Source organism: Lipotes vexillifer, unplaced genomic scaffold (genome assembly GCF_000442215.2).
Source record: "Lipotes vexillifer unplaced genomic scaffold, Lipotes_vexillifer_v1.1 scaffold158, whole genome shotgun sequence".
NCBI classification, from domain to species: Eukaryota; Metazoa; Chordata; class Mammalia; order Artiodactyla; family Lipotidae; genus Lipotes; species Lipotes vexillifer.
Window position 1 is genome coordinate 1933687 of NW_006788189.1, and position 12636 is coordinate 1946322.

The 12636-nt window shown below is 60.5% G+C and overlaps 1 protein-coding gene across 8 annotated transcripts in view; it reads left to right on the forward strand.

The window, feature by feature from the left end:
* The first annotated feature begins 648 nt into the window (after positions 1-648).
* BIN1 (bridging integrator 1) overlaps positions 649-12636 on the forward strand; it is a 62700-nt gene continuing 50712 nt past the window's right edge. For 6 of the 8 annotated variants that reach the window (XM_007461313.1, XM_007461307.1, XM_007461309.1 and 3 more), the window contains exon 1: positions 728-811. In XM_007461313.1, the coding sequence (XP_007461375.1) occupies positions 728-811 (84 nt within the window). Of the gene's footprint in view, positions 812-12636 lie in introns of all 8 variants that reach the window. The other 2 variants (XM_007461311.1, XM_007461306.1) reach the window with 2 other exon arrangements.

Sequence of the window (12636 nt, forward strand, 5' to 3'; positions counted from 1 at the left end):
AAAACCGAGCGCCTGGTTGGCAAGGGACTAGGCAAGGGGGACAGTTCACAGGTGGCGCCCTGAGAACCCAGGTCGAGAACGGTGAACCTAGGGGCCAGGAGGAGGCCGAGCGTCGAGAGGGGGGGGGTCAGAGGTGAGCCCCGGGAAGGAGAGGCGGCTCCGGCTGGGCTGCGCGCTCCAGACCGGGCTCCCTGATCGCCACACACTTTATCTTTGATTTTTGAAAGCACCCTTCTCCTCCATCTGGCCTCCTTTCAGGGGCTGCAGAAAGGAAAGACGGCCCGCGGCGGTGCCGGACCCAGGCCTGTCGTATTCGTCCCAGCCCCGGGGCGGTGTCATCGGAGGGTCCCGGGTGTCCCGCTCGCCACCTCAGCTGCGGCGACGGTGGGCGCCGCTCCCTCCTCGCCGGCCGAGCGGTTCCGGCGCCCGGGTGGCCCTTTAAAAGGCCGTGTCTTGTCCGGAGGGGGCGGGCTGGGGGCGCTGACCGCCGCCTGAGGCCCGGCCCCTCCTCCCTCCCCCTCCCTCCCCCTCCCTCCGCCTGTCCGTCCCTCCCACGGTCCCCGTGTCGCTCGCTAGCTCCCTTGCCGGGCGCACGCTCCGCCTCCGCCAGTCGGCTCGGCGGTCTAGTGCGCGGCGTGGAGCGGGAGCCCGGGCCGGACGCGCGGCCGGGGGCCGGGGCTGGGGGCTGGGTAGATCGGCGCCAGCCACCGGTCAAGCCTGAGCCGCAATGGCTGAGATGGGCAGCAAGGGGGTGACGGCGGGGAAGATCGCCAGCAACGTGCAGAAGAAGCTCACTCGCGCGCAGGAGAAGGTGAGCGAGCCCGAGCCCCTGCAGCCGCGCCGTCCGGACACCTGTCCCCCACCCCTGCGCCGGGGGCTGGTCCTGGCCCCGGGCCGGGCGCTGTCACCTCCAGACGAGCTCTGCCGAGGGCCTTCGGGGGTCCACAGGCTGCGCCCCCCGGCGCTCTGGGTGCCTTCTGCCGTCCGCGTCCTCCGTCTCCTCTCACCCCTGGCGGGGTGCAGGAGAGGGCGCAGCTGTCCCTTCACCGCCCGCCCCCCCCCCCCCCCCCCCCCCCCCCCCCCCGCTCTTCTCCGGGCGCGAGGTCCAGGCTAACCCCACCCTGGAGGCCGAGGCCCAGAGGCTGGGAGGCGAGGTAGCGCCCCTAGCCCTCCGGGACCACTTGAGCCCTGCGGGCGGGGCCGGCGCTGGGGCGAGGGGGGTCTGCCCCTTGTCCCCAGGGTCGCTTAGTTCCGGGAATCCCGAGGCTGCCCCTCAGCTCGCGGGTGCCTGCGCGCCTACTCCAGGCCTCTGAGCGCTTCCTGCGCTCGCCGTTCCCTCCTCTCCACCCGCCGCTCCACCTTCTGTCCCCGTGGGCCGAGGGAGGGGTCAGGTTTCCCTTCCCGAGAGGTGCCTGCGGCCTGGAAGCTCCGGCCCGGCTCCCAGGGAGGAGAGAGCTGCGCACCCTCGAGAGGTGCCCTCGCCGGAGCAGGGGCTTCGTGTTTCCGGCCGCGGGGGGAGAGGGTGGCGGCTCTGGCTTTGGGAGCCCGCAGCCGGGGTGGGGAGCCGGCCCGGAGGAGGGACGGCAAGCCGCCGGAGGTGTGGAGGGCCCCGCAGGAAACCCGACCCCTCGGCGCGGAGAGCCACTGTTTGCAGCCGGGGCTTCCCGTGGCCCTCGGACTGTGCAGGAAACGCGGGATTGGGCGGCAGGGATCCGCGCCCGCCCGGCTTGCTATCCCTAGCCGCCTCTGGTTTATTGAATTGGATCACGCCAGCTGCTGACGCCACTTCCCCTGCCGACTCCAACTCTGAAATCTGCGATTGCAGAATCAGTGCTGCTGCCAGGGTGGCCCCCCAGTGCTCCCCTGACCGGCTCTCTCCCCTCTGCCGCCCGATCCCGGAGACCGGCCGGCCTTCCCCCGCCAGGCTTGTGGCTCTTTATAAACAATGACTTTTGCAGCCGAGACCTGCGGGCTCCCTAAGGATGCAGCCACGTGACAGTGGGGGTGGGGGTCGGGGTGAGAGCGACGGCGGCCTCTGGAGCTTTCCCCGCGCTTCCCTCCGAGTCCTGCAGCTCATCCTTGCGGTCCCGGGCTAAGGAGGTGGGTGGGTGGTGTAGAGGGAAGGGCCCTCAGCCAGACTCCAGATCTGGCCTGTCCCAGCTGTCCTCCTCCTCTCCCCAGGGCGGGACGAGGGATTAGAGTACCACAGATAGCTGGCTGGGGGCTGGGAAGGCTTCAGTCGCCCAGGTTGGGGGGAGGGGAGGGGCAGATGCCTCTGCCCTTGCTCCCCTCCCACGGCTGGGTAATCCATTTAGGTGCCTGGAGCAGGCAGCTCTGGGTCTAAGCCTACTTCCTGCCCTTGAGGGGCTGAGGAAGATGAATGGGAAGCCTAGGGAAGGCTGAGGCAGTTTCCCTGCCCCCAATCCAGTGACGTCTTAGTCCTCCCCGGCTCCCCTTTGCTTTTGCTGTGTCCCCGTTGCCCTACTTGCCTTGTTTCTGCAGCAGCATCTTTCAGTAATTTCAGGGGCAGTAGGCATGGGCTGTATCCCCTCTGTGTACATGGCGAGAGGTCATCATTGACCCCACTGAGCTGCCCCCCCTCCCTCCTTAGCCTCTGTTCTGTGGCCATGGGCAGTTGGTTGACAGCTGGTCAGCTGTGGATGCTGGCCTTGGCCAAGGGCTGGCCCTGCCCCAGCCTAAGCCTCATGGGACTGGAGTTGCTTAGCGCTCTTGCTGTTCTCTGCCCCGCGGGCTTTGGTTGGGAGGTCTTCCCCAGTGGAAGCCAGAGCAGCACCACTGGCATCCTGGCCGAGTCTGGGAAAGTAGCCTCCCCTGTTGGCCCAGCTGCAGCCCCCTCCCAGGAAGCCCGATGACTTGACCCACACCAGTCTCTCCCCTCTGTCCTCCGGAGGCTCAGAGTCTGCGTTGCAGCCTGGGTTCCACTGACCTGGCTATCTCCTCGGCATCTTCAGGTGGCCCTCAGGACCATGTCTAACTCGCAGTGGCAGTGGTCTCATAGGCACCCAGCCCTTGGCCCCACCTCGCCTTGGTCAAATCCATGAGTAAAGGGGCAATTCCAGTGGTCCTGTTGCCACGGCAGGGTATTTCCTGAGCAGGGACAAGCAGGCCCTTGGGTGGAGGGCCTAGGTTGTATCTGCATAGGAAGAAGGGCCCCCATCTCTCCTCTTCTTTTCCGCACCCTCGATTTCCCCCCATGTCTTCTCTGCCCAGTCGTCCACCAGGATTCAGAGGGGGACGGTGAGGTGTGGGAGAGCTTGCCCGCTGGTGCCTGTGGAGCCAGCTCTCCTGTCCCCCAGCTCAGTGACTCCCCGCTGGGCCCTGGCATTGCGCATTGACACGGCAGCATCCACCACTGGTCTGGGTGCTCCCTGGGGCTTGGGCAGATCCGTGTGGGCACCCAGCATTCACCTGGCCCCAGCAGGTGCAGAGTGACTGTTACGAAAAAACAAGGGCGTTTGGGGGCTTGGCTTGGGAGCCCTGACGCAGGCTCTGGGTGAGCTGATTTGTCCCATGTGTGCTCCTTGGCCTTCCCTCATTCAGCGAATCCCGCCTGTGCCTGGACCTGTGCTGTGTGCCTGGGCCTGGGCTGAGCCCAGGGTGCTGTGGGGAGCAGGGTGCACGTGGCTCTGGCCGGCGTGGAGCTTACTGTCGTAAGGTCCTGAGGCCTCTGGCCTTGGTGTGAGGAGGGTGTGAGACCACAGCGGAGGGCTTCCTGGGGTCCGCCAGCCCAGCATGGCACTGTCACTGCTCACCTCCAAGCCCCCAGCTGCCCCCAGGGTGCTCGGGTGCAGAGCATGTGCCTGGAGTTTGGACCCAGGTACCATGAGGTCATCTTCCCGTCGCGTTTGGCTTGTCGGATCCTCTATAAATGACTCTGTCCATTTTTGGGCCTCAGTAGGTGGCTGAGCAGAGCCAAGTTGGGGTGGAGCCTGGGTCAGATGACAGAGAAGATTAGGGCTTGGTGGGCTGGGTCCCTGGGGTGATGGGACGGTTGGGGAGAAGGGACAGGTGAGGTGGGGGTATGCTCTGGCCTGCTTGCCCCGAGGTCCACTGCCCAGAAGTCCTCACGGGGCGTGTGTGAGAGAGGCCCGCCTGTGCTGGTGGAGCTGGGCCTGCGGAGGGTGCAGGGGAGGAAGCTATGCCCACTGTCTGCCCCCGCCTCCCCCGCCACTGGCCTGGCGCTGCTGGGAGTGGGGAGGCCTGGCCCCGAGGGGCAGGGCCTGGGGCTGTCCGTGCACGGAATAGCACTGGTGTGTCACAGCAGATGCTCCCTAGAGGGAAGGTGCAGTGGCAGTTATTTATAGGACCCCGACACATGGCCATGATGGGACCACGCTCATCTGGGTGGTCAAGGCCTCCTGTGACATAGCCACGGAGGCCTCCTCAGTAGGAGCCAGGCCTTTGCAACCAGTTCTTATGCTCACGGTGGCCTTGAGAGTAGCCACGCCACACAGAGGGCAGGGGGCAGGGAGCCCGCCGGGTCTGCTGGACGGCCTCTGAGGCCCCAGGCCCTGGTCAGCAGTGGCTGTCCTCGGCCCCGACTTTCCACTGTCCTCCCCATCGGGTTGTCTCTCTCGCCCCTGAGTGTCCTCTCTCTCGCCCCCTCCCATGTTGGCTTTGCCTCCGTCACTCTGTACCTCCCTGCGCTGTGTCTCTTTCCTCTGATCTTGCACAAGCATTTCTGCACCTCTCCAGGCTCGGATCAGCTTCTCCCTGAACCCGAGTTATTTATGTAGATGGTTCATCTTGCCGGCACTGGAGAGAAGGCTCCTGAGCTAGGTGTCATCTCTAGGTTGGGTGTTTCTGGGGGCTCGGTGGACGTTTGGCTGAGGCCTGTGGGTGTGGGGAGGTTGCAAGCGTGACCTCCAAACTTCCTGGGCCCCGGTGGGCCGGGGTGGGCTGAGCCTCACCCCACTCCATCGAGTCTGCTGGCTCATGGCAGGGCCCAAAGCAGGCAGAGGCTGTTTTGCCCAGGTCGGCTCACTGGGCTGTCTGGGGCCTGGGGAAGGTGTTCCCTGGGGGGTGGGGGGGACAGCTGTGGGTCAGGGTGCCTGTGGAGTGGGGGAGTGAGCCGCTGGTCACCCAGGGAAGGGGCGGGGTGTGTCGGGAGCGGAGAGGGGTGCCTGGGCCGTAGATTTGGGTTGGATGTGATCAAATCTTGAATGCCGGTGGCATCTGTGGATCCTGTGGACTCTCAGAGAGGCTGAGGCCTCAACTCTTCACCTCCTCCTTCGCAGATGACCTCGCCGTGTCCCCTTCTCACCTTCGCTCTCTGGCATTGCCCAGGCCCTTGCGCCTGGATGAGGCGATCTCCGCCCAGCTCGCCCCTCACCAAGTTGTGCTTCTGTCCCCCGCTTTCTGCCTTAGCCCGGCCTTGCCTGGGTTTTTTGCCATGAGGTTCTAGAATCCCTGGGTCCTACCCAGGGGCGTGTCAGAGACAGAGCACGGGCATGGGCTCAGCAAGCAGCGGGTGGGGATCCTGGGTTCCCCTGACCAACCGGGACCTTGGGCAGATGGTACGACCCTCCTGAGCCCAGTTTCTTCATTTGTGAAGTGGGGCTGATACTGGTTCCCCTTTACATGCCCGTTGTGGAGAGTAGGGCCTCGGACAGTTGCCTGTCACACAGCAAGTGCTCAGTGGGCAGAGCCGCATGATGACCCAGAGACCTCCCTCCCCGCCAGGCCCTCGTCCCAGCCCTTCTCCCTGGAGTGTCCATTACAGGCCTCTGCAGACAGCTAATCCCTGCTGAGCTCTTGAAGGATCAGGGTTTGTAATGTTGTCCCAGCCCAGGGTGGTAAGTGTGCGTGTGTGTGTGTCCGTGTCTGTGTGTGTGTGTGCAGAGGAGCAGCAATGTGGTGGGGGAGGGAATTGCACAGTTCTGGGGTTGGGGCGGGAGCTGGACTCATCTGCACGTAAATCCGGTGGCCCTGGGTAGGTGTTCCCCCCTCTCTGGGCTTCACTCTGGCATCTGTAATGTGATCACGGAGTTTGCTTCTTCATTTACTTGAAAAACCCACTGTGTGCTGGGCACCATCTTGGTTCTGCAGGGCTGAGCAAAACCAAGCCCCCACCTGCCTGGAACTGACGTCTCCTTGGGGGAGACACTCAAGAAACGAAAAGTCTGGTGGCAGGTAGATACAAGAGCAGGGCAGGTTTTCCTCAGTGGAATGTGATGGCTCAGATCAGCCTTTCCTGAGCATTCCAGGGCCAGGCGCTCACGTGGTGCAAGGGATTGGTTTGGGGAGAGGCTGAGCGGAAGCTTCTGGCTCCAGGTGAGAGGGCATCTGGGGGATGATGCCTTCCTGTTTGATGTCACCCTGCTATGTGGTTTTCTAAAGCTGCTTTTTTTTTTTTTTTTTTGCCCTGCTCACCACAACTAGAGAAAGCCCGCATGCAGCAACTGAAGACCCAATGCAGCCAAAAATAAAATAAATAAATGTATATTGAAAAAAAGATTGACAATTGACTTCTCAACAGAAATGATGGAAGACAAAAGACAGGTTCTAAAGTTTCAACGTTAAGTAGAAAAGTAATCATTTATATTAGACTGTCAAGGATACTTGTTTCAATTGCTAGGGTAACCATCAAAAGAGCAGAGAAAGAATGTACAACTAACAGGTTAATAGCAAAATAAATAGAAAACAATTTTAATATTTTTATTAATCCAATAGAAGGCAATACAGGAGGAAAAACAGAACCAAAAAAAATGTCAAATGGAAAAGGAAGATTTAAGACCCTAGATAAAAGCTCAAGTCAATTAGTATGGACCATTACTTCAAGTCAAATGTTACAGTTGTCAGAACAGATTTTTTTTTAAGTTATAGTCTGTTGACAAGAGACATCTTTAAATAAAAAGGCACAGAGAGGCTGAAAACAAAAAGATAAAATTTTTTCGTTTTCCTATTCTTTGTTTTTTTTTTAAGTGGACCATTTTCAAAGTCTTTATTGAATTTGTTACAATATTGCTTCTGTTTTACGTTTTTTGTTTTGTTGTCTTTTTTGGCGTGGCATGCGGGATCTTAGCTCCCTGACCAGGGATCGAACCCACGCCCCCTGCATTGGAAGCATGAAGTCTTAACCACTGGACCGCCAGGGAAGTCACTAAAGCTCCTTTTTTGGCAAGTCTCCTTTTGAGATTAAAAATGCAAAGAAAAGGACACCAGAGCTGAAGGGCACTGACAGTGCAGGCCAGGGCTGCTTTGTGGGCGGTGGCTCTCACCCAGGATGTAAGAGGAGGTGGGAGGGGCCAATAAAAGAGGAGGAGGGAGACACCAAAGATGGCCCAGCCCGGGGAGGACCACTTAAAAGATTTTCACATCAAGCAGCAACTCAGGGTGGTGGCAGCCACTCTCCAGGGAGCTGGGTTTGAATCCCTTCCCACATGTTACTACCTTTGGGCAGGTCACATTGACCTCTCTGAGCCTCAGTTTCCTCACCTGAAGTCAGTGGTGAGAGCCACAGAGAATGCTGTGTGGATTAAATGGACACAAGTGAAGGGCAGGGCTGGTGGTTCTTGTGCCGGGGATGGGGCATGCCTCGTGGGACCTGGCTGGCATCTGGGGCTCCTGGGGCCTCCCCAAAGAGGCTGCCACCTCCCAAAGAGGCCACATAGTTCTGGACCGAGCAGCGAAACTGGCTTAGTGCCAAGGGCTGGCAGGGGTCAGGGCTGGGGAATTGAGAAGAGAAAGCCTGGCTCTTCCTGTCCCAAGGGAAGCCTTTGTCAAATATTAACTTAAAAATAACCTGGTTTGGGGGCTTCCCTGGTGGCGCAGTGGTTGAGAGTCCGCCTGCCGATGCAGGGGACGTGGGTTTGTGCCCCTGTCCGGGAAGATCCCACATGCCGCGGAGCGGCTGGGCCCGTGAGCCATGTCCGCTGAGCGTGCGCGTCCAGAGCCTGTGCTCCGCAGCGGGAGAGGCCACAACAGTGAGAGGCCCGTGTACCGCAAACAAAACAAAACAAAACAAACCTGGTTTGTTGCACACCTGCTGAGTGCCAGGTGCTTGGTGAAAATTCTCATCCTCACTGCAAGCAGGGGAGGTCATTATGATACCCATTCAGCAGATGAAGAAACTGAGGCTCAGAGCAGTGGTGTGACTTGCGCATGGACTGTCCTGGTCCACTGTCTGGGGTGCTACCTCTCCCTTGGTGACTAGGCCCTCAGGCCAGGGGGAAGGCCCAGATCATGCAAATAAGATGCGGATCTCTATCCAGGAGGGAAGGCCTGTCTGGGGGGGGCGGGGTGTCATTTGACAGATTTTTGTCCCAAGACCTTCCCCACAATTAAATTAGATCTGGGGCTGCTTGTCTGCCCCTGGGTCCCCATGTGGGGTCTAAGCTTATACTTTGGGATGTGGCCTTTCTGTTTTGGGGGTGTTTGGTGGACCCTGGGGTGAGGGGACAGCCTGGGGTTTCCTGAGGCAAGTCTAGGGACAGGAGTTCGTACCTGCAAGTGAGGACAAATGAGGTGATGTGTGTGTGTTTTCCCAAATATGAAAGCTGCATCCACTTTACTCAGTATAAAGGAACACCCTTTATCCTGAGATTGTATCTACTTTTGTTCATATTGTTGCAACAGTGTTTCTTTTATGAAATGATGGTAATTCTGGTGGTTTCTTAATGTTTTGGGGGAGGAAATAGTCATAATGCTGACCGCACCCCCCTCCCCGCAAAACACACACACGCACGCACGCACACACACACACACACACACACACGCGCGCGCGCGCGCGTGCGCGCGCACACACACACACACACACACACACACTGGGAAGATTTTCCTGGTGTGGAATCTAAAAGTCTGGGGCCCAGTGCCCTGGGGCAGTTTGCTGCCCACCCTGTGGACTGGCCGCCTGGAGCTGGGGTGTTGTTGGCTGCTCTCCTGGGTCCAGGCTTGAAGCAGGCCTGTGGTGGCCTGGGGCAAGCACCCTAGAATATCTGCTCCACAAGGGTGGGTCCTGCCTGCTGCAGTAGCTGTGGTGCCCCCAGCTCTGCACACAGTAGGTGTTCAGTGCTTCCTTGTTGACCGGATGCTTGGATTCTTCAGGCAGGTAGAGGCAGGCTGACGGCTGGCAGAGGCCCGGGAGGCCCTGGGTTCAGGCTGTAGGGTGGGAGGGGGAAGGGCGATGTGGCTGCTGGATTTCAGGCCCCCAGAGAGCACAGGAGGCATCAGAGCCCAGGTCTTGGGGTCAGGTGCAGGGGGCGCATCTGGCCCTGGCACAGGCCATTCCGAGGGACCCCTGGGCGTCGCTGCTTAGAACCTTCTCCGGCAGTAAAATGTCTCAGGGCTGTGATGGTGCTACCCTGAGCCTGGGGCTGCAGTGCTTGGGCCCAGACACTCGAGTTCTCGGGAGTGGGCTGGGGCCCTGCTGGGGAGCCCTCCTTGGCTTTGGGTCAAATGCCAAAGAAGGGTTGGCCTGGGCTGTCTGCAGCGGTCCTCTTCCAACCTGAGAAAGCTTTAAGGTGACCGGGGTGCCGGGGATCCCTGACCTGGGGGTCTGCGTGATTTGCTAGACCTGAGACTCACTGCTGCCTCCAGACCCACTTGGGCTTGCTCTCTGCTGGGCCTCTTCCCTCTGCCTCCTGGACCTCACCTTCAGCCCCAGTCCCTGACCCCAGGTCCCAGTGCCATGGCAGATGGGGTGGGATTGGGGCCACTGCACTGGTGGAGGGTGGGTTTGGAGCCTCGGGGTGGGCATCGGCCTTGGGTGCTGAGACCTGTCCATCATGCCCCTGGGAGTGGACATTTGTGCCCTGTCCCCCCCGTGCTGTGCCTGGGGTGACCGGCTGGGTCTCTGCTGCTGTCCCCGGGTCTCTGCTGCTGTCCCTGTGGACAGGGGGCGAGCTTGCAGACATCTCTGCCTCTGCAGTGCAAGGGCCGCAGTAAGGCGGGGGCTGAGCCCCAGGGGCTGGGAGTGAGTGGGCGGCAGCCGGCAGCAGCCACTGCAGTGCTGGGGGGAGGGACTTGTCACTGTTGTCACTGCCAGTGGAGCTGGGGCTCTCAGGCCCGCAGAGGCCCTGTAAGCCCCCCCAATCCTGGAGCCCCCAGGGCACCTTTGTAGGGACATCGGAGCTGGCTCCTCGCTTTAGATGCCTGGACTTCTGGCGCTGAATTAGCTCTTCTTCCCCTTGTCATTCTCTCCTTCGTGGCCTGCCCAGTGTGGGCCAGAGGGCTGAGGTCTGAGGGCACTGGCAGGAGAAGAGCTGGCCCCTGCCCTCCAGGAGCTCCCAGCCCCACACCCAGTGCCCATCACAGCACTGGGGGGAGGTGAGGGGAAGGACACTGGGGTCCTGAGGAGCCTCCCATCGGGCCTGAGCAGTCAGGGAAGACTGCTTGGAGGAAGTGGCATCCCCTCTTGAGGGAGTGACCTGGGTCAGGTTAGAATCCAGCTGTGCCCAGGAAGGTACGGGGGGGTCTGGGGCAGGGCTGCCATCCTGGAGTCCACTCCGTCAGAGCTGGGGTCACAGCCTTCCTGGAAAGGCTGCTGTGCATCCTGTACCTCCTCCCAGTATGTGCAAACCTGCTTCTCTCTGTTATGAGGCCACAAGGTGACACTGCGGAGGGGATGACACTGCTAAGCCTGTCGAGCTGGACAGCTGGGAGGGGTCAGTGGGCCAGCTCAACCCTGTTCAAGGCACCCCAGTGTGCTCCGCCCTTTGAGGCCAGACCAGATGGCCAAGTGGGGGGTCCCCTAGGTCTTGGATCAGAGCCGGGGAGGGTCCTCAGAGGACAAGGGGTCATGCCAGCTGGTGGGAACGCTGGTTCGGAGTGCAGACTGCAGGGTGAGGAGTGCACGACAGTAAGGTAGCATTGTGTGGATGAGTCACAGGGCCCGTGGCTGGCTGGTGAGGGGTCCAGGGCTCCACCCAGGCCTGTGCTTGAGGAGCTTTGCTGGGGCCGTGGGGCCAGAAGGCGGCTGGGGTGACGGGAGCGCCTTGCCAGCCCTTTTTCCAACAGCTGCTGCTACTTTCTTTGGACCTTTTGGTCATCTCGGCCTCTCCCCAGGACTGCGACCAACGTGCTGGAGCCCTGGCGAGCCGGGTCCCGTCGCTGGGCACTGAGGACAGACCTGGCCCAGGGAAAGCTGGGCCGAAGGGTCTCCCTGCTGCTCCCACCCCAGCCCCATGTGGCCGCCCCTACTTCTCTGCTCTGAGACGGCATCACGTCTCTCAAGTCGTGTCCTCCAGCCTGTCAATAACTATCTCGGGGCCAGATGTGGGTGATGGAGTGGGTGAGGGTGCTGAACTGGGCCCCGGATCCCTGGCAGGTGGGCAAGAGTCAAAGAGAGATTGAACAAGGGAAGGGGAAGAAGGAGGTTGGGGTGAGTGCGGGAGAACGACAGACCTGGACAGAGAGAAGGGAGCACGACCCCAGTGACCACCACCCGCTCTGGGGTCCTGGGCTAGTCACGCCCTCTCTGAGCCCCTATTTCCTCCTCTGTAAACGGGAATGGGTGTTCCTGCCCACGGGCTTGTGGAGAGGGTCCAGGAGGAAGGAACATGATCAGTGCCCAGTGCCTGGTGGTGGTGGAGGAAGTGATGCCATCAGTGCCTGGTGGGGAGGACGCACAGGTTCTGTTCCAGGGAGCATCTTGGGGAACCCGCAGGTAGGGACCATTCTGGCTTTTGTGTTCTGATGACCGGATTCTTGAAATTGAACTGCAGTGCATTTTTGTTCCCTTTTTTTCCTGCATAGGCTGAAAACACTAAATCGGGAGGGGGGGTGTTGCCTCCCTCAGGAGGGAAGCCAGAGCCCCCCTGAGTCGGAGCTTGATTGAATGGGTGGGGGGAGGGCAAACAGTTCCAGGTGGGCTGGGTTGAGGGGCCTAATGAGGGGAGGGACCTGGGGACATAGGTGAGGGGTCTCCCATCATTCATTCATTCGTTCATTCGAGGAACCCAATGCATAGCAGAAGGAGCCGGGGCTTGAGAGATGTGGGTTGAACCCTGGCTCGGCCACCAAGCCTCAGTTGCCCACCTAGGAGCTGAGAAGCATGAGATGCCCCTCCCAGTGACGGAAGGTGAACTCCAGGACTCCTGTAAGTGATAATGGTGGAGCTGAGTTCTGCTGGGTCCAGCTGGGTCTGGATGATTCTGGAGGGGAGGTCAGGGTTAGCATCTCCATGGCATTTTGTGGTTTACTGAGAACCCTCCCACCTGCTGTTTTTCATTTGTTCCTCTCAGTGACCTATGAGGTTGGTGGGACTGGATTATGGTTCCACTTGGCAGATGAGAACACTGGAGCTCGGGGAAGCCCTGGGATTTCCTGCCTCCCAGTCTTGGACTTGGCCCCAGGTTGGCCTTTCCTGGGAGCTGCCACCACCATCTCTGAGCTGGGAGAGGGTGGTTGGAGGATGCTTGGAAGAGATTATTGTAGTGCAAATGTGAATGCTGAAACGTTTTCCATTAAAAATCAGTGGGTGGGGGGCTTCCCTGGTGGTGCAGTGGTTGAGAGTCTGCCTGCCGATGCAGGGGACGCAGGTTCGTACCCCGGTCCGGGAGGATCCCACATGCCACGGAGCGGCTGGGCCCGTGAGCCATGGCCGCTGAGCCTGCGCGTCCGGAGCCTGTGCTCCGCAACGGGAGAGGCCACAACAGTGAGAGGCCCGCGTACCGC